Here is a 23,966-nt window from a genome sequence, read left to right as displayed (position 1 = left end):
GGCAGGCAGATGCTTGCCTTAGAAGATGAAACTCTTTCCAAACATTTGGTAGTTCAGCAACATCCAGAGCACTAATTAGAAAGTTGTTTCCTAGGCAGCAGGGCTTGTTTCTCTGCTACAATGTTACTTTCCATCCTTTGCTGACTGATTCACTGTAACTCCTCTCATTCAAAATTAGGCAGTGTTTACCATCAATTTCCCTATAACTACAGCCATTCAAATGCTACTACTCATTTTTTCTTTCATATTCGTGTAAAATTTTACTGCTTACATTTGTTTTTCTTTAAATAGACCATCTTTAATATATATGCATTCTTTTTTTTAAAAAAGGAAGCATTTTAAAAAAGGAAACATTTCCCTCATTATCTTGTCACTTGCCAAAAATAGAAGGTAACTTAAAAATAAATGCAATCAAACCAAAACGATGCCATTACATTCTAGCTAGAGTTGTATCAAAATAACTCACAAAAGAGATTGTGAAACAGAGCAGATATGTTAAAACGGTGTTCTACTTGGTGTGTCAAGGATTTAAAGACTTGGAAAATAAATAATTATCTCAGTATGTAAGTTAATATCATTTGACAACCTCACCTATCAAATTACCTATAAACCACCCTATGTCATCTTATGGGCCACTGCTGGTAAGAGTCCCAGACATTGGGAAACAGAACGTGGTCAGAAACTTTCAACATGAAGCTTTCAATATGATCAAGCTGGATGGTTGCGGGTGGGAGAGGTATGAACCAGTCATCAAAAAGGACATGGTTTTTGGCTGAAATTCAGTGAGTATTTTTGTTACCAAGATTCTTACTTTTCAGAATGAGGTACCAAATGCATTTTTGTAGTGTTTTAATTCCCTTCCTTGGGTAATTCTTAGTGACTTATTTGGGCAACACTAGTGTTGCTATATAGAATAAGGTTCATTTTAGATGACATGGTCTTTCTGTGTCTGTCGTGCTCTTAGAATGACCCAGTAGGCACACTCTAAGTTTCAGCAATTGATTTGTGTGATTTTCTGACCAAATGGCTCAGGAAAATTGATATTGAGTAGAGTCTGATTTTCTCCCTTTGAGGAACTATTCACTCTTCCCTATAAAACAATCAGTTCTTTCTCTTCCATTCAAGGAATTGGTTGTCAATCTTCTCTTCATTCTTGCCAGCCTGTAGATTTTGAAACCAAAAGAGCCTATAGCTTGAAGGTAGAGGCAGCCAACGTGCACATCGACCCGAAGTTTATCAGCAATGGCCCCTTCAAGGACACTGTGACTGTCAAGATTGCAGTAGAAGATGCTGACGAGCCCCCTATGTTCTTGGCCCCAAGTTACATCCATGAAGTCCAAGAAAATGCAGCTGCTGGCACCGTGGTTGGGAGAGTGCATGCCAAAGACCCTGATGCTGCCAACAGCCCAATAAGGTACAGACGGATTTACTTTAAGAGCTTGGATGGGGAATTTTAAAGTCAAGAGGTTCTGGAAAAGCCCTGTAGGAACCACGTTCTTCAGTTTCAAAAAGGGTCCAAGTTTATCAGGTTCAGTAGAATGTAAACAAGATTACGATTTAGAAGACATGAGCTCTCCTTCACCTCTGTTCCTGACTTTTTGGATAAGATTGTTCAAGCTACATGACTTTGCTCTGGAGCAGATTCCCCCAGACATGCTAAGTGACAGAGCCCTGAGCTGGGCCTGTCTGCCTCAGGGGACTGTGGGGAAGTACAAATAATTATTGTGAAATAATTATAGTAATTGCAATTTATTAAATACCTTCCCATTCTCTGGTTACTCTATGAGGAGGTTAGCTATGTGATCTAATCAATCCCCTCAACTTAATTGATACATAAATTGTTATCCCTTCAAATGAGAGGAAACTGGAGGCACTGCAAGACAAAGTGACTTTCCTGGAATGATGCAGCCACTGAGCAGGAGGCAAGGAAAGTCAGCTCTGTCTAACTGCTGCTGAATACTTTTGTAAGAGTAGTAAAGTGTCCTAATAAATTTTGGGTGCTTTTATTATTATGAATACTTTTTTGTGACAAAAAATGTGATCCAGAACTGTGGCTTGGCACCATGGCTCACATCTGTAATCCCATCACTTTGGGAAGGCTAAGGCAGGTGGATCACCTCAGGTCAGGAGTTCGAGTCCAGCCTTGATAATGTGGTGAAACCCTGCCTCTACTAAAAATACAAAATTTAGCTGCGCATGGTGGCGTGCACCTGTAATTCCAACTCCTTGGGAGGCTGAGGTAGGACAGTCACTTGAATCTGGGAGGCAGAGAGGCAGAGATTGCAGTAAGGTGAGATCAAGCCACTGCATTCTAGCCCGGGTGACAGAGTGAGACCTTGTCTCAAAAAAAAAAAAAAAAAAAAAGGAAAAGTGATCCAGAGTTCTGCTTCTCCACTCTCCTCTTCATCCTGAGGTAATGACTGATGAAGCTAATGGTGAAGATGAGAGGGTGATGAGAAGGAGGTGGCGAAGGGGCTTGAATCACACATTTATAGAGTGAAAGTTGATAGTGCCCTGGAACTTCCCCTGGACCGGATTCTAGCAGGGGTTTCTTTTTTTTCCACACAGCCACTCCCCTCATTTCCTTCTTGCTTGGATTTCTTTATGTACCTCCACAGGGTCTCCCAGCCCTCAGTCTTTCATTTACTTCTCCGCATGAATCCTGACTCTGCAGCCAGAGTGACCCTCATACAATGCACATCCAAACATCACATCTTACCTTAGTTAAAACGCAAGAAAAAAGTTAATGATCAAATGGTTCCCTGTTGTCTCCCTTTTTAAAATAATCTAACCTCATTCACTTAGTTTAAAAAGTTTCTTTGCACCCCTCTACCTCCATCTCATTCTTTGAAGCTCTCCCGCTCTCCCCTAATCCCTGGACTTGACATGTTCCTCCTTCTAGCTGGTAGCACTTGCCTTTCCAAGTTGTGACCTTGGACTCATTTTCTCCATCTCCACTTAGGTGTTATCTCCTGTAGGAATTCTTCCAGGGCTCCCTAGAGATGTATCGGATGTCCTTCCACTAGCTCCTCTCTAGCTCACCCACCAGGCTACATCACAGGGACACTTAGGTTATGCGATGTTCTCACTAGAGGAGAGTCTCAAAGAGCTCAATGTCTGTGTAGTTTAGGCCTTGACAAACTATAGCCCATAGGCCAAACCTAGCTGCCATTTGCTTTTCTCTCTCTCTCTCTTTTTTTTTTTCTGTTGTGAAAAAATTTACATATCATGAAGCATGAACTTTACCTGTTCAACTTGTACAATTTGTTGGTGTTTAGTATATTTCATGAAGATGTTCCGCCATTACCACTGTCTAATTCCAGAATATTTATATTGTTCTCCCCGCCAAAGAAATCCCATGTCCATTAGCGGTCACTCCCTGTTTCTCCTTCTTCCCAGTCTCCCGTAACAACTAACTTATTCTGTGTCTGTATGTTTGCCCATTCTGGACCTTTCATATAAATGGAATAATACAACATGTGGTTTTATGTAACTCAATTTTTGCATGTAGCATAATGATTTTGAGGTTCATTCATGTTGCAGAGTGCATCACTAATTCATTTCCTTTTATTGCTGAGTAATTTTTCATTGTATGGGTGCACCACATTTTATTTGCTCATTTATCATTTGGATGCGTGTTTGAGTTGCTTCCAATCTTGGCTGTGACAGATAATGCTGAATATTCCTGGACATGTCTTAGCCTAAACATGTTTTCGTCTTTCCTGGGCATATACCTATGGGTGGAATTACTGGATTATATGGTAACTCTATGTTTAACTTTCTGAGGAGCTGCCAAAGTGTTTTCCACAGTAGCTGTACCATTTTACTTTGTTATCAATAATATATGAGAGTTCTAATTTCTCCATATTCTCACCAACACTTTTTTGCCTTTTTTGATTATAGCTATCATAATGGCTGTGAAATGATATGTCATTATAGTTTTGATTTGTATTTCTGGAGTGACTAGTGACATCAAGCATCTTTTATTTATTTATTTATTTACTCATTTATTTATTTATTTACTATTGAGACATAGTCTCTCTCTGTCACCCAGGCTGGAGTGCAGTGTCACGATCTCAGTTCAGTCCCATCTATGCTTCCCAGGCTCAAGTGACTCTTGTACTTCAACCTCCCGAGTAGCTGGGACTACAGGTGTGCACCACCAGGCCCAGCTATTTTTTTCATTTTTTAATAGTGACAGGATTTTGCCATGTTGGTCACGCTGATCTCAAATTCCTGGCCTCAAGTGATCCACCCACTTCTGCCTTCCAAAGTGCTGGGATTACCCGCATGAGCCACTGCACCTGGCCTGAGCATCTTTTTATGTGCTTATTAGCCATTTGTATATCTTCTTAGGATAAATATCTATTCAAGTATTTTGCCCATTTCATAATTGGATTCTTTGTTTTTTTTATTGTTGAGTTGTAAGAGCTGTTTACATATTCTGAATGGTAGGGCCTTATTAGATATATGATTTGCAAGTTTTTTTCTCATTTCATGGGATATCTTTTCCATTTCTTAATAGTGTCATTTGAGGCACAAATGGTTTTAATTTTTATGAATTCCAGTGGGTCTATTCTTTTTCTTTTAAATGTCTATAATGAAATAATTGTCTAATCTAAAGTCATGAATGATTTACACATTTTTTAAAAAATAAACTTTATGGTTTTAGCTTTCACGTTTAGATTTTTATCAATTTTGAGCATACTTTTATATATGTTGTCAGGAAGGGGTCCCACTTTATTATTTTGCATGTGTGTATCCAATTATTCCAGCACTATTTGTTGAAAAGACTATTTTTTCTTGATTGAATGGTCTTGGCATTCATGTTGAAAATTGACCATTCATAGTCATAGAAACCAGGTTTGTTTCTGTACTCTTGATTACATTCCATTAATTATATGTCTGTCCATACGGCAGTACCACATAGCCTTCATCACCATAACTTTGTACTATGTTTTGAAATCAGAAACTGTGAATTCTTCATCTTTTTTCTCACCACTTATTTTTGTAGGTAATGTTATATGGGAAGACAGTCACATCATTTGTTTTCATATTACCTATGTCTTCTTTCCTGCTGCAAGAGCAGAGTTGAGTAGTTGAGACAGGGATTCTAATTTCTGCACAAGTTAAGCATTTGCTGGCTGGCCCTTTGCAGAACATATTTGCTGACCCCTGTTCTAGATCATTACTGCACCTTCCACCAAACAGAGCACATGGCCCAAAGTCGATTTCTAGCAAATATTTATTGAGTAAATAAATAAAATAACTCCTGATTTGGCTTAGAAGGTCACGCTCACAGTTTTTGAGTGTAAAACAGGAAGCGTGAGGGAAGTGATGACATCTTATTCACACATTTATTTGACAAATCTTCACTGAGCACACACTGGGGGTTCCCAGTATACTTAAGGAGGCAGAAACTTAAGAAAAAGTAAATGGATCTAAATATGAAAACAAATTACATAGACAATGGAGTTTGTCCATTTATATCAAAGAAAATAGTGGCAGGGAAGAAGGAATTCCCAACTCTAAGTGATGTTGGGTTGCTTTTGGATCTTTGAACATTGATTCTTCTGAGGAAAAGAGAGACAATTAACATTTACTGAGCATCTTTTCAGCCTCGTACAACAGGTTTTACAAAAAATGTCAGTTCTCACTGACATCCTTTGCGGCTATGGCTTCTCTAGAATTGAATAGGTGGGAAGACTGAGGCTCGGAGCAATGATGGGACTTCTTTAAAATCACATGGACAGTCAGGTCGAACACTGGATTTTAACCCAGATCTGTCTTGAGTTCATTTTGAGCTTTTTACTTTAACCCAGCAGCCACTAATGGAAAGATTTCCCAAGAAGGTTTGATTACTATATTCTCTTTGTGCAGAAAGATACATTAAATAATGACTATGGACCCTTCTAACACCTTTAAACTACTTAAAAATCTTCACAGTGTGAATTTTAAATGAGTTATCTTTGGCCTAGAATATCGAGGTGCATTATAAACTTTTTAGAAGAGCAGTGACTGTGACATAAAAACACTCACTCATTTCCTCTGCACCTCATTGTCTCCAAGGATTCACATCTACAATTGATTATTTGGGTCATGTGTTCAAATGGTAGCTGTTCTGTGCATGTAGGCATTTTCCATGTCTATAATTATCCAAGGATACTCACTACCACACTCGAACCAACCCCCCACTTCTACCTACTTGGGTCTTTGTTCTTTAGAAATGTCAGACAAATTATAGGAGAATATTCAAACCTTTTTTGTTTGTTTTTGAGACAGGGTCTCACTCTTTCACCCAGCCTGGAGTGCAGTGGTGTCATCATGGCTCACTACAGACTTGAGCTCCCTAGGCTCAGGTGATCCTCCCACATTAGCCTCCCAAGTAACTGGGACAGCAGGTGCATGCCACTGTGCCTGCCTAATTTTGTTTTGTTTTGTTTTTGTAGAGAGGGGGGATCTCACTATGTTGCTCATGCTGGTCTCAAACTCCTGGGCTTAAGTGATCCTCCTGGCTCAGCCTCCCAAAATGCTGGGATTTCAGGCATGAACCATTGCACCTAGTCTGTTCAAAACTTTTTTGTTTGCTTGTTTGTTGGTTGGTTGGTTGGCTTTTGGAGACCGAGTCTCACTCTGTTGCCCAGGCTGGAGTGCAGTGGTGCGATCCCAGCTCACTGAAGCCTCTGCCTCCCGGGTTCAAGCAAGTAGCTGGGATTACAGGCATGTGCCACCATGGCCAGCTAATTTTGTATATTTAGTAGAGACAGGTTTCACCATGTTAGCCAGGCTGATCTCAAACTCCTGACCTCTGGTGATTTGCCCTCCTTGGCCTCCCAAAGTGCTGGGATTACAGGCGTGAGCCATTGCGCCAGGCCTCCAAACTTTTTATCTAATGGGTCTTTTATCCTCCCTACCTAATTTCCTGGTTGTTTCTCTTCACCTTTGTGGAAATTTGTGTCCTTGGACATATAATGGAGGTGTTGCAATGTCACCTAACCCTTAGCTTCTTGGACATTCTGCAGATCTCTTTTTCTCAGATTGTAGCATTAGAGACATTTTTGTTTACAATTTCCTTTCTAAAATATTCTCTCCCTTTAGTTTTCTTGGCACTAACCTCTTATGCCTCAGATAACACTGTACCTGATGTCTTCACTAGTCTTTGATCCCTGTCCAGGCATTGACTTGGTCCTTTCTCTCTCTGTGTCCACTCACCTATAGGGTTTTACCCAAGTGGTAATTGACCTAAGTTGATGCTTCAGATTTCCTGCCCCTAGGCTGATCTTTCTCCCCGACTCTAATTCTGCATTTATGATACTGTTTGTTGTGTATTTTCACCCATTTGCTTTTTCTTTCACTGGTTCACTCATTTATCCAAGACATATTTTTGATCTTATAATTATTGTGACATACTTTAAAACAAAAACAGCTGTTTCTACCCCTGACTTCCTGAAGCCTACAATAGAGTTGAGTCTTTGCTCTCTGAGCATTTTGACATATCCTTAATGAAATGTCAACCTTTCCTTCCTGATAATTGACTTTTTTTCTTTTTCTTTTTAATTTTTTACATAATTTCATCATTTATTTTTGATTCGGGGGTATATGTGTGGGTTTGTTAATGGTTATATTGTGTAGTGCTGAGGTTGGGGATATGATTGATCCTGTCTCATTACAGGACATATATCCAAAGGAAAATCAATTTTATAAATATTTATTTAAAAATGTATATCCAGAGGAAAATAAAAAGACACAAGCACTCAACTGTTCATCACAGCACTATTCACAATAGCAAATATTTTCTTTTTCGATGTCCTTTAATCTCCCTCTCTCAGACATTCAGGTGAGAAGCTACCTTGGACTCTCTCAGCCTCCCCTAGATGCCCAAATATCCACTAAATCCTACTGGGGCTTTCATCATCATCTAGGATTCCATTTCCTCTGTCACCCTGTACTTCACTCTCATCACCTCATGTATTTAAAAACAGCATCAAATCCTTAAGTTTCCTCTGCTCCTTCTTCTACTCTCTCTTCCTCAGACCATCTTGCCCATCATATGTTTTTGATCTCCTTGAGAGCTTGTGTCCATTTATTTGCTCCTCTGCTCAAAGCCTACCATGATTTCTCACTGGCTATAGGATGAAGGTCACGCTCTTACATATGAGAGCTTCCACAGTCTGTTCTCAGTGTGTAACAGCAGCATCAACAACAAAAACAATAGCAGTTATTGTTGGTTGCACTGCTTATATGTGTGAGTCACTACATTATGTATCTTAAACATTTATTATTTTATTGAATTCTCACAGATAACAAAAGAGTTAGATACTATTAATATTCCAGTTCAGCCAGGTTCCTGCAATCCCAGCTACCCAGGAGGCTGAGGTAGGAGGATGACTTGAGCCCAGCAGTTCAAGATAAGCTGGGGCAACATAGTGAGATTCTGTTTGGAAAAAATATATATATTAATTCCATTTTAGAAGATAAACATGCTAAGGCTCAAAGAACTTAAGTGGCTTCTCCATTATCATCTAGCTTATGTGTAGCCAATTATGAAGTTGTACTTAGGACTTCCAAAACCCAAAACTCCTGCCCTTCATTTCTGTGGAATAATGCCTTGAATTATTAATGATCTTTTTTCCCACATGTGTGTTGTCATGCCAACAGTTAAGTGACATCGTGAATGAGCTCATGTTTATATACTGTGAAGTGCCGCTCAGTGGGGGTCCCTCTTTCCTGAAAAGAACATGATCTGGGATTAGAAGATCTGGTTTCCAATATTGTCTCTTCCAGAAACTAGACATAGGCCATTTGTAAATTTCATCATTTGTAAATCTAGGCGATTAAACCTTCTGATATTCATGGTCTCTGCTATCTCTAATTATTCTTTGATTTTTGACCACCACTGAATGCCTTCTGACATACTCATTTTGTAAATTTTTGGAAATCATAGCTTAGACCTCTAAGAGCAGAAAATCACCCATTTATGAAGCTCAGCATACTACGTGAATTAACGTGGCCCATTATTGTTCTTTTCCGTTTGGGAGTTAGTCTAAGGGAATAGTAAGGGAAGAGGCTTTGGAGTTCAACAGACCCATTACAACAAGACTGTATCCTGGGCAAGTTATTTTACCTTACTACAACCCAGCAAAAGCCATTCTTCCCCCATCTGCCACCTCACTTTGCCATAAATACAGCCCAATAATATTATGTGACTTTTTTTGTCCTTTATTAGTAAAAAGTTAACTTAGTGGATGGGAGTAACTAAAATTTTATACACAGCCTGGAGTCATTAAAATGAACTATTATGCACAGCCTGGAGTCATTAAAATATGGGAAAATGCCCTACGAGTAAATGGCCAAGCTTACTTTGTACATTGCATACTGGAATTCAAAGCCAAGCTAACTGAGAACCCCTGAAACTAAATAAACTAAACAGATTTACTAAAATATAGTTAACATTTTCTTTTTTCTTTTCTTTTCTTTTTTTTTTTTTTTTTTTTTTGAGACAGAGTCTTACTCTGTCACCCAGGCTGGAGTGCAGTGGCGTGATCTCTGCTAACTGCAGCCTCCACTTCCCGGGTTCAAGAGATTCTCATGCTTCAGCCTCCAAAGTAACTGGGATTATAGGTGTGTGCCACCATCCCCAGCTAGTTTTTGTATGTTTTAGTAGAGATGGGATTTTACCATGTTGGCCAAGCTGGTCTTGAACTCCTGGCCTCAAATGATCCACCCACCTTGGCCTCCCAAAGTGCTGGAATTACAGGAGTGAGCCACTGCACCAGGCTGCATTTTTCTTTAAATAAAGACAAACTGATTTTTAGGTCTGTACATGATCTTGATAAATTTAAATACACTCGAACGTATTTAATATTTCATATGCAAAAATCTGGCAAAGTTTTGATACATTTGTGACTTTCTGAGTAGTTTGGGAGCAAGGCAAACTCACTTTCCAAATGCAGTTCCATAAATATTCAGAAGATGGGTGATTGTAGTAAATGTGGAGAAATATGCTTCACGTTATTATACTTCTCAATCAAATATGCTAAACAACCCTTTCATTCATTGTACTGAATAAGGAATTCCAACGTGGCAAAGTTATTTCTATAAAAGATTCGTGTACAAAGTTTCAAAAGTAAATTTGATTAGAAAGAAAATGTAGCTTAAGCAACTCATTGAGAAGCTTGCTTTAAATATAGTATGGAGAAAATATTCAAATATTAAGCTGCTCCAAATGTCTTAGTCTAATTGCCTCATTTGCATTCTGCTTAGGTATTCCATCGATCGTCACACTGACCTCGACAGATTTTTCACTATTAATCCAGAGGACGGTTTTATTAAAACTACAAAACCTCTGGATAGAGAGGAAACAGCCTGGCTCAACATCACTGTCTTTGCAGCAGAAATCCGTAAGCATTCTTCTCAGGGTTTTGATTCTGCTTTACCAAGTATTATTGCTTCAGACTCTATATTCTGGGAAATAAAATAGCTGAGATAGACTAACTTTTTTGGTTTTAAACAGATTTTTCAGTCTTTAAAATGTGTTTTTGGTTATCTCTCTAGGAAGGCACATAGGCAAAGGGAAATGTTTTTGCTTTTTCTGACAGAACTGGGTATAGACTTGGCGAGAGAGCCGGCAGCCTTCAGGAGTTTGAAACTCATAACAATCACTTAAAGATTTCCGACTCCATCTCTAGTCACTAGTCTTTGCTGAACCCAGAAAAGCAAAGTCCTTAGGTCCAAGGTTTGTGAGTTCTTGTTTACCTATAGACAACACCTCAAACTTGATCATGCATCAAGCTGATCAGTCATTAAGCCTGATTTCTGGACCCTGCCCCAGAGCCTCTGATTCAGTAGGTCTGGGATAGGGCCGGAGAATTTTTGTTTCCAACATGTTCCCAGATGGTTTTAATGCTTTTCTGTAGACTCCCACATTTAAGAACCACTTTGATAGATTACTGTCTGGGGATCAGGCTCCATGATAAGCCTTTAGAACTAAAGCTCAGCATCATAGTCAGCAAATGTGGAAAAGTGTTTTAGTTCTTACTGGTCTTAACATCGATATTTATTCCAAGACATGCCTCTCCCACTGTACTTAGCACCCTTCTGCTCTTACATAGATTCTGTGACAAGAACATCTTTCCCTGCACGGTCCAAATGGGTCACTGGAGCTTACTCTTTCCCAAGAATGTGCTTGGACCAATGTGTGTTTCTCCTTGACCTTTCCTGACTGTCTGCATTCTCTCTTCCCAGACAATCGGCATCAGGAAGCCAAAGTCCCAGTGGCCATTAGGATCCTTGATGTCAACGATAATGCTCCCAAGTTTGCTGCCCCTTATGAAGGTTTCATCTGTGAGAGTGATCAGACCAAGCCACTTTCCAACCAGGTAATCCTGTTTTCCCTATTTCTGGCTAGGAGCAATGCACTTGGAAATAGAGTGTGTTTTTTAAAGTGTCACCTGGAGATACCAACCACTGCCCAAAAAGGTTTCAGAGCCATGGGTTTGCTCTGAAGCTATGTTCTCTAATTAAAATCAGGCTTTCTAGCCAGCCAGGAATTTTTGAATAAATGATGTGCCAATGTCAGCATGATTTATTTATGGGCCACCTTTCTCTTTCAGCCAATTGTTACAATTAGTGCAGATGACAAGGATGACACAGCCAACGGACCAAGATTTATCTTCAGCCTACCCCCTGAAATCATTCACAATCCAAATTTCACAGTCAGAGACAACCGAGGTTCGTACTAAGGTTCCTATGCATTCAGAGAAGTGGAACTGGAAAACAAATGGCGTTTATATTGCATAGCACAGGTATTTTCACTAATCATTATAATGTCTTCCTGTTGAAGAACAAACCGGAAATAATAATGCCACCTCTGTTCGGAAACATGGGCTCATTTGATGCATGTGAATAAGTGAGTCTAATTTTATTTTACTTTTTTTGGCTTTGATATTCATGAAGCAGTGGGAAAACTAAGAGCAGAAGCTTACAGGGTCAATATGCAAACAACTCCATTCATCTTTTTTTTCAAGAGGTTGCTAAACCCTTGGGGGAAGGATGGCTTTATGAATATTGATATCAAGTAAAGCATTAAAAGAGATTAGTTCAACTTTGTAAGGCAATTTAATCTTTCAGCTGGCCTTCCCTTCCAAGCACAGTTTTAATGCAGTGTGGCTGGGTACAGAGCTTGATATCTAAAAGTAGTTGCAGAATTGTTGCCTGAAGGGCATGAAACAAAGCATTGTTTGCCCATTATAAAAATGGCAAAATTTAATACGATTTCTGCTTCCCCTTTCATTAGTTAAGGAGGTTCTAGACTTGCAGATTATTAGAAATTGCTGTTTTTGTTTATGTAGTCCCAGACCTGATGCGGTCCCTAGATAAAGTTGGTGGAAGAGTCAGGAATGATGAATATATGTATACAGTTTTTATGCTCATCCACACTGTTTTTCTCTGTGCATTACTTGGTAGTGAAATTGCCCATTTAAGTTTGTGACGGTGCAGGCCTGTGGAAACAGAGAGACAGATGCCACCATTTAACATGGGAGCCAAAGGAGGAATACCGATTGCTATATTCATGCAATCTATGCTAGCCATGTACTAGGCCATAGGTTGATTGCTTTCCCAGTGACTAAGAACAGGCTTAAAGAATCTTAAACTTTCTAGTAAGTATTATTACTTTCCCCATTACTGTTATCACTATCATCAGTACCATACATACCAGTTGCTGTGCTCCATGACCCACGCTAAGATCCTTTCCATACTCTGTCTACTTAATTTTCTTAACACCACCATAGGTAGGCATTATTGTTACCCTTATTCCATAGATGAGAAAAATGAGGCACAGAATCATTAAATAATTTGTCTCAAATCAATCAACCAAATAGAAGTTACAGCTGGGTTTAAACCCAGGCTTTCAGAGGCCAGATGCTATAGCCTTAACCACTGAATCCTTCCGTGTTGATGATTAAAGCAGACAGGCGCTGTCAGGCGTCTGAGCCCAAGCCAAGCCATTGCATCCCCTGTAACTTGCACGTATATGCCCAGATGGCCTGAAGTAACTGAAGAATCACAAAAGAAGTGCAAATACCCTGCCCCGCCTTAACTGATGACATTCCACCACAAAAGAAGTGAAAATGGCCGGTCCTTGCCTTAAGCAATGACATTATCTTGTGAAATTCCTTTTCCTGGCTCATCCTGGCTCAAAAAGCTCCCCCACTGAGCACCTTGTGATCCCCCCACTCCTGCCCACCAGAGAACAATCCCCCTTTGACTGTAATTTTCCTTTACCTACCCAAATCCTATAAAACAGCCCCACCCTTATCTCCCTTCTCTGACTCTCTTTTTGGACTCAGCCCGCCTGCGCCTGCGATGGCTTGGCTTGGGCTCAGAGGCCTGACAGGCGCACCCCATGCTACTTGGATTTTGAGAGTCTGTGATTTGATTTACTTTATTATTTCTTGAACTTACATGAGTATTTAATTATGGGGCCTTATAAATCAAGCACTCACCAAATGAGATGATGAGGCAAAATGTCCTAGGTGTTATGATAGCCTTTTCTCTCCCAATGCCTGGCTTTCTACAGTGAACTTGCTCTTAAGAACTGAAGTGTGAAGGAAGTTATATGTAGAAAAACGTGTTTTAAAAGAAGCCTACGAAACAACCCCTGATTCAGTTTGTAAGTGATCCCCATCATTTTAAAACAGAAATGTTACTTAGCATGCATTAAAGTTTGTATTTACACTAGGATTTTTCTGTTGCCTTTTGGCTTTGGTGAATATGCACTTATAAGTCTCCGAAGGAGATAATTCTGCAAAGCACTAACATAAATGGATAGCTCTCAACCAGAAACACACACACCTCATGGGACACACATATGTAATATAGGAATTCATTTTGTAATGATAGTTTTCTCCAAAACAGGGAAACTCGGGCACACAGTGAACATCGAAAAATGTGTACTGAGCTGAATTGAACAGAGTGGCACTAATCGTGTTTGCATAATGCTTTCTAAGATAGGTATACTTCTGTATTTGAATTTATGAAAAGCCCTGTGTTCACTCTTAGAATTTTCTGCATTCTCAAATTTGTTTCCAGTTTCCCCTTGAATTGACAGACTGCTGTATTTTTTCAGCTTAGGCTTATATCAGTTTTCTGACAAAGAAATGCTTGTAACAATATATTGCACAATGGATTTAGTTTTAACAATAGTGAAGAGATTGATTCAGTTGTCCAGAAAACTCAGATGTTCTCATATGACTCTTAGCTGCCATCTTTTGTCTAGCTTCTCAAATATTTGTGGTCAATCTTTTATCTGTGTTGATGCAATTCTCAACTTACATTGGAGGTCTAACTCCTGGGGCTGTATTCCTAGCAATATTACTGTTTGTCATGGGACATCTATAAACAGAACCTTTACTAAGCTTTCCCTGCTGTGATAACTTTGCTTCCATCACCTGCCCTGTACATTTTCTTTTTATATGTGCAATCATATTTAGTTATTGTTAACCTCTGAAAACATTATACTAAGACATATTGTTCTCTAGGAAGTTATAAGTATTTTAGTTTGTCACAATACTTTGCGGATGCCATCTATATTTTTCAAGGGGATTATATAACCCTAGATGAGCCAATCTACTGAACAATTCGTCTCCCCTGCCCTCTCCTATAAGAGACTAATACCACTGTTGAGCTACCATTTTTGCAGGAAATTGCTACTTTTTAAGAAAAATTACTTTATTAACTATGGCAAACAGTTAATGAAAACTCCCATGTTTAAAGCTATTACAGAACCTTAAAGCAAATACAGTCCTATAATTATCATTTAATAGAGTTTCTTTCTACTAGCTCCTAAAAGTAATTACATATTGAAGTAATCCAAAAGGAGTAATCACATTCCACATCCTATTAATAGCCTACTGAGTTACCAAATTTCTCGGCGGAGACTGCTTTCCATAGAAAACATGAGATAATGGTTTATATCACGCTGAGTAAAAGCATCAAGTCTTTTTCTCCTTGAGTGTTTACTTCCATTATGCCATGTAAATAATCAGTATTGTGTTTGCCTAAACTCTGGCATAAGCGTTCGGCATTTTTAGAAATATAAGAGGAAAAGCCATCTTAATACACACAAGCTTTTTATTTCATTTTATCTTATTCCATTCTGCAGCCTGAGCTTCAAAGCCGACTCAGCAGGCAGCAGGAAAGTAGAATACTGGATGATTCTTCAACATTTAAGTCCATCTTGGGCTATTAATATCAGGAATGGTGCTGTTCGGGCAGAGGAAGAGCTGGTTCGCCCAGGTTTTGAGATGCATTTACTTTGAAAATATCAGGCATGTGGCATCTCTTAAATCACAAGAAACATGTAATGGATGAGAAAAGTGCAAAGAAAAAAAAAAGACTGAGATAATATCTCTCCTCTATGTAGCTCTTAACTGGTTTATAAAACCTTCTCATGTCATTGTTTCACCTAATTCTTCAAACAGCCGCACAGGGCAGGCAGGTGGTGTGTTTTTATCCAATTTTAAGATAAAGAAAGGATATGAGACATCAGACGGGTCAGTGATTTGCCCAAGGTCACACAGCAATAAGTGCAAAAACTAAATCTAAATATTTGGAGGGCCCTGTTGGTTGTACATGGCACATGGTAAAATGAATATAAAGCTCGTGTCTCTTCTAGTAAATTCATTTCAAAAAGTCTTTGTTTATCTCATTGTCAATAATAACAATCCTCAGAAGAGGCCAATTCTGAAATTTAATTTATGGATTAATCTAGGATTCCAGGGAGTGTGTGAACAGAGGAGGACAAGGTTCTTCAATTTTCACTTTAATCACAGCCATAGTAATTGTAGTAAAATATATTGGCAAAGAAGTTTATAATTTGCTTCTATTACATAATTAATACCTATTTCTTGCAGGGAAATTGAAAAATACAAACCAGCAAAAATGATATTAAAACAATAAAATAACTTGATAATAGACTACCCAGAAATAGTCACTGCTATTTATATATCCTTTTTTTGCATACATTTCTTTTCTTAAGAAAAAAAGAAATAGAAAAGCAACTGTTAAATACGTGTCCACTTGTTTTCCCACTTAATAGTATGTGATACAAGTCAGTATATTTATGTCAATATTTTCAAGTTGTCTTTCTAACTTCAACTATGAGGATATATAATATCAGTTGACTATAAGCACGTACATTGTTTCCCACACTTTAATCAAATATCTAATTATTCTTTCAGGATAAATTCCTAGAGTGCTTTGGGAGGCCGAGGCGGGTGGATTGCCTGAGCTCGGGAGTTCAAGACCAGTCTGGGCAATATGGTGAAATCCTGTCTCTACTAAAATACCAAAAATTAGCGGGGCATGGCAGCATGAGCCTGTAGTCCCAGCTACTCGGGAGGCTGAGGCAAGAGAATTGCTTGAACCCAGGAGGTGGAGGTTACAGTGAGCTGAGATCGCACCACTGCACTCCAGACTGGGTGACTGCTTTCCATAGAAAACTTGAGATAATGGTTTATATCATGCTGAGTAAAAGCATCAAATCTAGACTGGGTGACAGTCTGGAGTGCAACAAACAACAAACAAACAAACTAAATTCCTAGAATGGAATTACTGGATCAAAAGCTATTGCTACTTAATTAGTAAACTGTTCATCAAAAATGTTATACCATTTTTAATACCATTAGTAAAACAGGTGAGGTTTTATTTTCTCACATGCAAGTCAATTCTAGTTAGTATTACTCTTTTTAATCATTGACAGTTTGGTAAGTTAGATGTAACATTTTAAGTTCCAGTTACTTTCATCACTTAAAGCCAGATGTTTTTAATAATTGTTAATCAGTTATTCTTTTATTCTTATACATTAGCTGTTTATGTCCTTTGCCCACCTCTTAAATTATATATTTGTCTGTTTGCAATTGATTTGTGAAGGCTGTTCATCTATTAACGCTATTCACCTTTGACCTACCATCCATTCTGCATACACTTTCCTAATGTTTTAATGTTCTTTTAATTCTGATTCTGCTGTGTTCATTTCTTCATTTCTTCATTTTGTATCAGTTTTTCTCTATTTACTATTATCCTTAGCAAGGTGTTCTTCACCCAAAATTGGTATCAACATTGACCTATCTTTTCTTCTTCTCTTATATATCTTTTCCCCCCACTAGTTGGCCATTTTTAAAATATTATTTATGAAATATTTAGTCATGTCCAACTGCTTTATAACACTATCTTTATTGTCTTCTACATTTTTTGTAATTAGATTTTTTTAAACTTTCTATTCTTCCCATTCTGTCTATTTACTCTGGTATCATTTTTCTTTAATAATTTTATACATACATATGTTGAAACCTGACAGATGCTGTCTGTACATTATTTTTATTTTATTACTATTTTATAAACCTTGCTTTTTTTATTCTTTCTGATATAACTTAGAATTATTTTTCAGGTGCCAGACAGGTACTTTTGTGAATCTTATTGAGTTTATCTTAAATTTATGGATCAATTTAAGAAGAACTAAAATTTTAAAAATATTTTTCCCATCTCGTTTTATTACGATCACGAAGTCTTTGTAGTTTTCTTCATTTTTGTACCATGCATTTCTTATTAAGTTTATGGTTAGCTACTTTACATTTTGGAAGATACTATAAAGTAATTTTTAAATAATATTTTCTATTATTTTTCTGACTTTTGAGATTTCAACTCAGTATTTTATGTGATTCTATTTTCTGTCCTTTTAAACCGTACCACTGCCACTGTACTTCTTTTTTTTTCTCTTTTTACTTTTTAATGGATTGCCCTAGAGTTTGAGCTATACATTTACAATTAATCCAAGTCTGCTGTCAAATAACACTATACCACTTCACAGGTAGTACAAGTACCTTATAGTAAGAAATTAATCACAATTTCTCCCTCTTGTTCCTTATATCATTGCTATCACTTATTTCACTCATAAGTAAGCGTGTGTGTGTGTGTGTGTGTGTGTGTGTGTTTCAGCACCACATAACAATGTCTCGGACAGCAGCAGACCACATATACAAAAATGTTCCAATAAGATTATAATGGAGCTGAAAAATGCCTATCATCTAGTATTTACTATAACTACACTTTTAAACATTATTTTAGAGTGTACTCATTCTATTTATCAAAATTAAGTTCACTTTAAAACAGCTTCAGGCAGGTCCTTCAGGAGGTATTCCAGAAGAAGGCCTTCTTGTCATGGAAGACAACAGCTCCATGTGTGTTACTACCCCTGAAAAACCCTACAGTGAGACAAGATGTGGAGGTGGAAGACTGTGATGCTGATAATCCTGATCCTGTGTAGGCATAAGCTAACATGTGGGTTCATGTCTTAGTTTTTAACAAAAAGGTTTTATTTTGAGATGGAGTCTCACTCTGTCGCCCAGGCTGGAGTGCAGTGGTGCGATCTCGGCTCACTGCAGCCTCTGCCTCTTGAGTTCTAGTGATTCTCCTGCCTCAGCCTCCCAGGTAGCTGGGATTACAACACCACACCCAGCTAATTTTTTTTTTTTTTTTTTTGGTATTTTTAGTAGAGACAGGGTTTCACCATGTTGGTCAGGCTGGTCTCGAACTCCTGACTTCAGGTAATCCATCCGCCTTGGCCTCCCAAAGTGCTAGGATTTCAGGCGTGAGCCACCGTGCTCAGTCAACAAAAATGTTTAAAAGGTAAAATAATAATAATAATAAAAATTAAGGTTGATTTATGCCTAATGTAAATGACGAGTTAATGGGCGCAGCACACCAACATGGCACATGTATACATATGTAACAAACTTGCACGTTGTGCACATGCACTGTAGGACTTAAAGTATAATAAAACATAAATAAATTTTTATAAGTTTAGTGTAGCCTAAGTGTACAGTGTTTATAAAGTCTACAGTAGTAACGTCCTAGGCCTTCACATTCACTCACTCAGTGACTCACCCACTTCCTGTCCCAAACACTCCATTCGTATTAAGTGCCCTACAGGCATAACATTTTTTATCTTTTATGGCATATTTTTACTGTACCTTTTCTATGTTTCAACACACAAATATTTACTCTTGTGTTATAATCGCCTACAGTATTCAATAGAGTAACATATTGTATAGGATTGCAGCCTAGGAGCATTAGGCTATGCCATACAGGGTGTATGTGTAGTAAGCTAAACCATCTATGTTTGTCTAAGTACACTATGTTTACAGGAGGAAATTTCCTAACATTGCATTTCTCAGGATGCTTCCCTGTCACTAAGGGACTCATCACTGTATATATGAATAAGCATACCTAACCAAATACATTGTTGCAATTATTACTGTGAACAAATTATTATGTGTTAGGTCAATTAAAATATAAGAAAAATAATCTTTATCACTTATTCCTTCTTCCACGCTCTTCCTTTCTCTCTGTATATCCAGCTTTCTGACCCATGTTCTCTAAAGAACTTATTTTAACATTTCTTACAAGGCAGGCCTACTGGCAACAATTTTTTTTTCCATTTTTGCTAGTCTGAAAAAGTATTTCTCCTTCACTTTTAAAGGATAATTCTGGTAGTTAGAGAATTCTAGGTTGGTGAGTTTTTTCTCTCAATACTTTAATTATTTCACTTTATTCTCTTTTTCCTGGCATGATTTCTGAGAAGTTGGATATAATTCTTAAGTTGGATGTAATTCTTATCTTTGTTCCTCTATGGGTAAGGTGGGTTTTTTTTCTCGCGACTTCTTTCAGCATTTTTTTAAATCTTTGATTTTTCTGTAGTTTGAATATGATATGACTAGGTGTAGGGACTTTCTTTTTGGCATTGATTCAACTTGATGTTCTCTGAGCTTTCTGCACCTGTAGTTTGGTATCTGACATTAATTTGGAGAAATTCTGTCATAAATGTTTCAAATAGTTCTTCTGTTTAGTTCTCTCTTCTCTTACTGGTATTATCATCACATATATATTTCACCTTTTATAGTTCCATAGTTCTTGGAATTCTGGGGTATTATTTTTTCAGTCTTTTGTCTCTTTGCTTTACAGTTCTAGAGATTTTTGTTGATCTGTCCTCAAGCTCAGAGATTCTTTCCTCAGTTGTGTCCAGTCTACTAACGAGCCCATTGAAGGCATTCTCTATTTCTGTTGGTGTTTTAACCTCCAGCATTTCTTTTGGCTCTTTCTTAGAATTTCCATCTCTATGCTACATCGCCCATCTATTCTTGAATGTTGTCCACTTTATCCATTAAAGACCTTAGCATATTAATCGCAGTTGTTTTAAATTTCCAGCCAGATAATTCCAACATCTCTGACATGTGTGCCTGGTTTTGATATTTTCTCTGTCTCTTCAAATTGTAGGATTTTTTGTTTTGCCTTTTAGTATGCCTTGTAATTTTTTTCTTCATAACGGAAATGGTGTTGTGGGTAACAGGAACTGCTATAAATAAGCATTTAACAATGTCACAGTAAGTTAAAGAAGGGCTGGCATTCCACAGTCCTATGACTGGGTCTCAGCTTTTAGTAAGCTTGTGCCTCTGAAGTGTAAACTTCACAAGTGCTCCTTAGTTGTGTTTTTCTCGCGCCTTTGCTGGGACAGGATACCTAGGGTGGTCTAGAGTTGGAAGTTTCTTTTCCCCAGGTCAGTTAGTCTCTGATAAAATCCCAGAAGATTGGGCTTCCTTTAGAAGTTTTTTCTAAGATCAGACCTTGTTAAGAACAGAATGCTCTGGCGTATTTCAAAATGGTTCCTTGTTTCCTCCCCCTACTAGTAGCATGAGGGAATTTTTTCCTGATATTCCCTGTGAGAACCAGGTAGGGTTCCTGGAGGTAAAAATTACAAAAGTGTGCATGTGCATGTGTGTGGTGGGGGTCGGTGGGGAGGTCCTGTGACTGGGTTCCCCTAGAGTTTTTAATTTCTCCATGCTGGGCCTCCATCAATTTGTCAATTACAGTTCAGGTATTTCTACCCCAGCACTGATTCCTGAGGAAGTTTTTGCTTGTTGGTTCCTAACCTCGTAAGTTCGATTCTCTGTATCTACTTGTCTGTCTCCAATTTGGGGACAGCTCTTTGCCCTGTAAACTCAATTCTCTTATGAATCTAGGAAAAGTTGTTAATATTCTAGTTTGTCTGGTTTTTTATTTGGATGGAGAGGTGACTTCCAAGCTTCTTAGGTATCAGACTGGACTGAATCTGGTCTAATTTTATTTTCTTAGTCACTATTTTTAGTGTAAGTTATAACTCTTATTTATTTATTATTGGGCATTATTACAAAGTGATAAAACTTAGCTGATTTTCCTGGGTTTTCTAGAGCAATAACTACATAAAAATTAATGGCAATTTGTTTCATCTTTTAAAATACTTGTTTTTCATCTAATTGGATAGATTTACACTTTTCAAGTATGTGCTATATCATGCAATAGTAATGGCCATTCTTGGTTTACTTGTTACTTTAATAGGGAAATTAGTTCTTGAGTTTCATCATTAAACATCATACTGAGTGTTAGATTAAAATTAAGATTTGTGTTTTGGGCTGTGCGTGTGAGAGAGAGAGAGAGAAAACTTTACATTGTTGTGTACTAAAAAATAAATGTTTAATGTTTATCACAATTTTTTGATTCTAACAAGAAGACAGTATAGTTTTATCTGCAGACCTAATGACCTGGTAATTATAAATGCAATATTCTAATATTAACTTCATAATTTTAATTTTCAAACCTCTTATTCCAAACAACAATTATTTGATAAGGTACAGAGGAAAAAGCAAGGCCTAGAGATTAAAGGCTTGGCTTTGCTCTTCATCTCTAAAGGGGGAACAATTTTAATATTAATATCTGAATATTTGATATATAATTAATCCTAATAATAATTTATAAAACAGTTGTAAATTATTACACCATATGAATCAAGCTGCCAATCTGAGAGATAAAGGCACTGACATACTAAAAACTGGTACCAAAATTGGAATACCTCCCAGGATCTCAGAACCCCAGGGCTACATGCTTTACAATGGGCCATCTCAATTAGAATTGAGGGTTTATCAGATCATGGGGTTACATGGCTGTCAGAACGTTCTTCTGTCACTTGAGCAGCAAAGGAAAATTTTAGGAGTTTTCAATGAGTTTCTATTATAACAATAAGAAAAATACTCAGGATTTTCAAGTAAATCAATTTTAAGAGTAGCCTTTTGTATACCATGAAGCCTCTTCCCTATTTGATTTGGCCTTCTCTGTCCTTGATGCTTCTTCTCTAGTTAGTGTCAGTGTGGCTTTCATCATATTCTAGATATTTCTTAAGCTCCCTATGACAGCCTCTTCTTTCCATCCTTCTATAATCATAAAGAGATGAGTGCCAGGAAGCATCCTAAAAGAAGGCTTTCACAGTGAATATGAATCTGATATCAGGGAATCCCAAAAAGCCCATCTAGCAAAGTTAGTTATATTGTGAAAGCACAACTAATTTTGATAGTGACCATGAATGGAGTTACCCACAGAGAAGCTGTAACTACGTGGTGACCTCCAAACAGGTCTGTCTGACTCCAGCCTGACCCCCACTTCACTCAATCCTCAATAAAAAAACCCGACAATGCCTCTCTCTCTCTCTCTCTCTCCCCCTCTTTTTTAAAATTCTTTCCTGCCTCTCCATTTCCTATGTATTTAACTGAAAATCCATGGCTTAGTGAGCAAGACATTCCATGCTTTACTCCTTGCACACTTTACCTCTACCATCTTGTTGTTCTTGCTACCTTAAATCTTAAGATTCAGAAACTTGAAACCATGTCAAGTTTCTGAAATATGCCATGCTCTCACATGTCCATGTGCAGGGAATTTACTCCCCCTGTCTATCCCTCCTCCTTTAAGTCTCACTGTACACAAAGTCATCTCTTAGGTGAAGTCTGGCCTAACATCTCAGACCATTTGGGCTGCTTCTTCCTAGTGCTCCAGGAATACTGCTCTAACGTCAATTTTTCTTATCACTCTGATTTCTAATCATATAATACATTTCCCTGTCTCCCACTAGAATCTGAGCTCTGTGAGGGCAGTATCCCAACATTTAAGAAAAATGGGTTGACTAAATGCATAAATTAAAAGTAAAGGAGTGGATGAGAAAACACTTCATAACATATAATCTTCTTCAAAACTTTCAGGAATTAGTTACTATTATGGAAAGAATGAATCTGTCATGAAACAAGCTTCAGGATGAAAAAACAAATTTGATGCCAGAATATTCTGAAGAACTCAGTACTCCATCACCCAGCCCTTACATTGTTTCATCCATTCATTCATTTACTTTTCCACAAAATTGTATTGGAGACCTAGGGTTAGGGGCCAGAATGAGATGACGTTCTGATGTATTAGTTTTCCAAGTGTAACATCCAAGATGGGCCGTGTGGCAGATCAATGAGCACTGAAACATTTAGAATTCAGTTTGCACTGCTTAAAAAAAATAAAAATAAGAAAGCAGGCAAGCAAAGACATAAATAAACAACAAAATGTTTGCATGGAAAGCAGTGTTGGTTTAGTAAGGATAGCCAAGACAGATTCACTCAGATTAAACCAATTGGCAAATAAAGGCCTTTCTTTCTTTTTTTACCCCCTAAACTAAGGACATTTCTTATGAGCAACACAAACTAGCATGCAAATATGCTTCTGATTTTTCACTTTCATAATTTAAAGATAGCCAAACAGATTTTTGTAGGATTTATTTTTCGTCCTTAATTGCTCCAATATGGAAGATCCTCTGTTGGGAGATCAAAATGGCAGATGTCTTTTAATGCCCTGACATTTTCACTTGTGTAAATAATCATGTTTCTTTTCTTCCTAAAATTCATTGCTGCAGTTTGTCTCACACAGAACAGAGTTTGTCTGGGAACCTGCTCTCTCCCCAACCCAACAACAACAACAAAATAAATAGATGTTCTTGGTAGATCAGACATCATTCTTTCAAGGTTGCATGTGGTCACTGACTTAACTAGTTAGCTTAAAGACCCTAA

At 37.8% G+C, this 23,966-nt stretch overlaps 1 protein-coding gene across 2 annotated transcripts in view; it reads left to right on the top strand.

The window, feature by feature from the left end:
• The window catches only part of CDH11 (cadherin 11, type 2, OB-cadherin (osteoblast)), a 178,567-nt gene that overhangs the window by 139,066 nt on the left and 15,535 nt on the right, over nt 1-23,966 (top strand). For both annotated transcript variants that reach the window (XM_011952219.1, XM_011952218.1), the window contains 4 exons: nt 1,161-1,414; nt 10,264-10,400; nt 11,245-11,378; nt 11,613-11,730. In XM_011952219.1, coding sequence (XP_011807609.1) covers nt 1,161-1,414; nt 10,264-10,400; nt 11,245-11,378; nt 11,613-11,730 — 643 coding nt within the window. The remainder of the gene's footprint in view (nt 1-1,160; nt 1,415-10,263; nt 10,401-11,244; nt 11,379-11,612; nt 11,731-23,966) is intronic.

Source organism: Colobus angolensis, unplaced genomic scaffold, assembly GCF_000951035.1.
Source record: "Colobus angolensis palliatus isolate OR3802 unplaced genomic scaffold, Cang.pa_1.0 Scaffold339, whole genome shotgun sequence".
Classification (NCBI taxonomy): Eukaryota; Metazoa; Chordata; class Mammalia; order Primates; family Cercopithecidae; genus Colobus; species Colobus angolensis.
The sequence above is the reverse complement of the archived record's forward strand: the minus strand, read 5'-3'. Positions and strand labels throughout refer to the sequence as shown.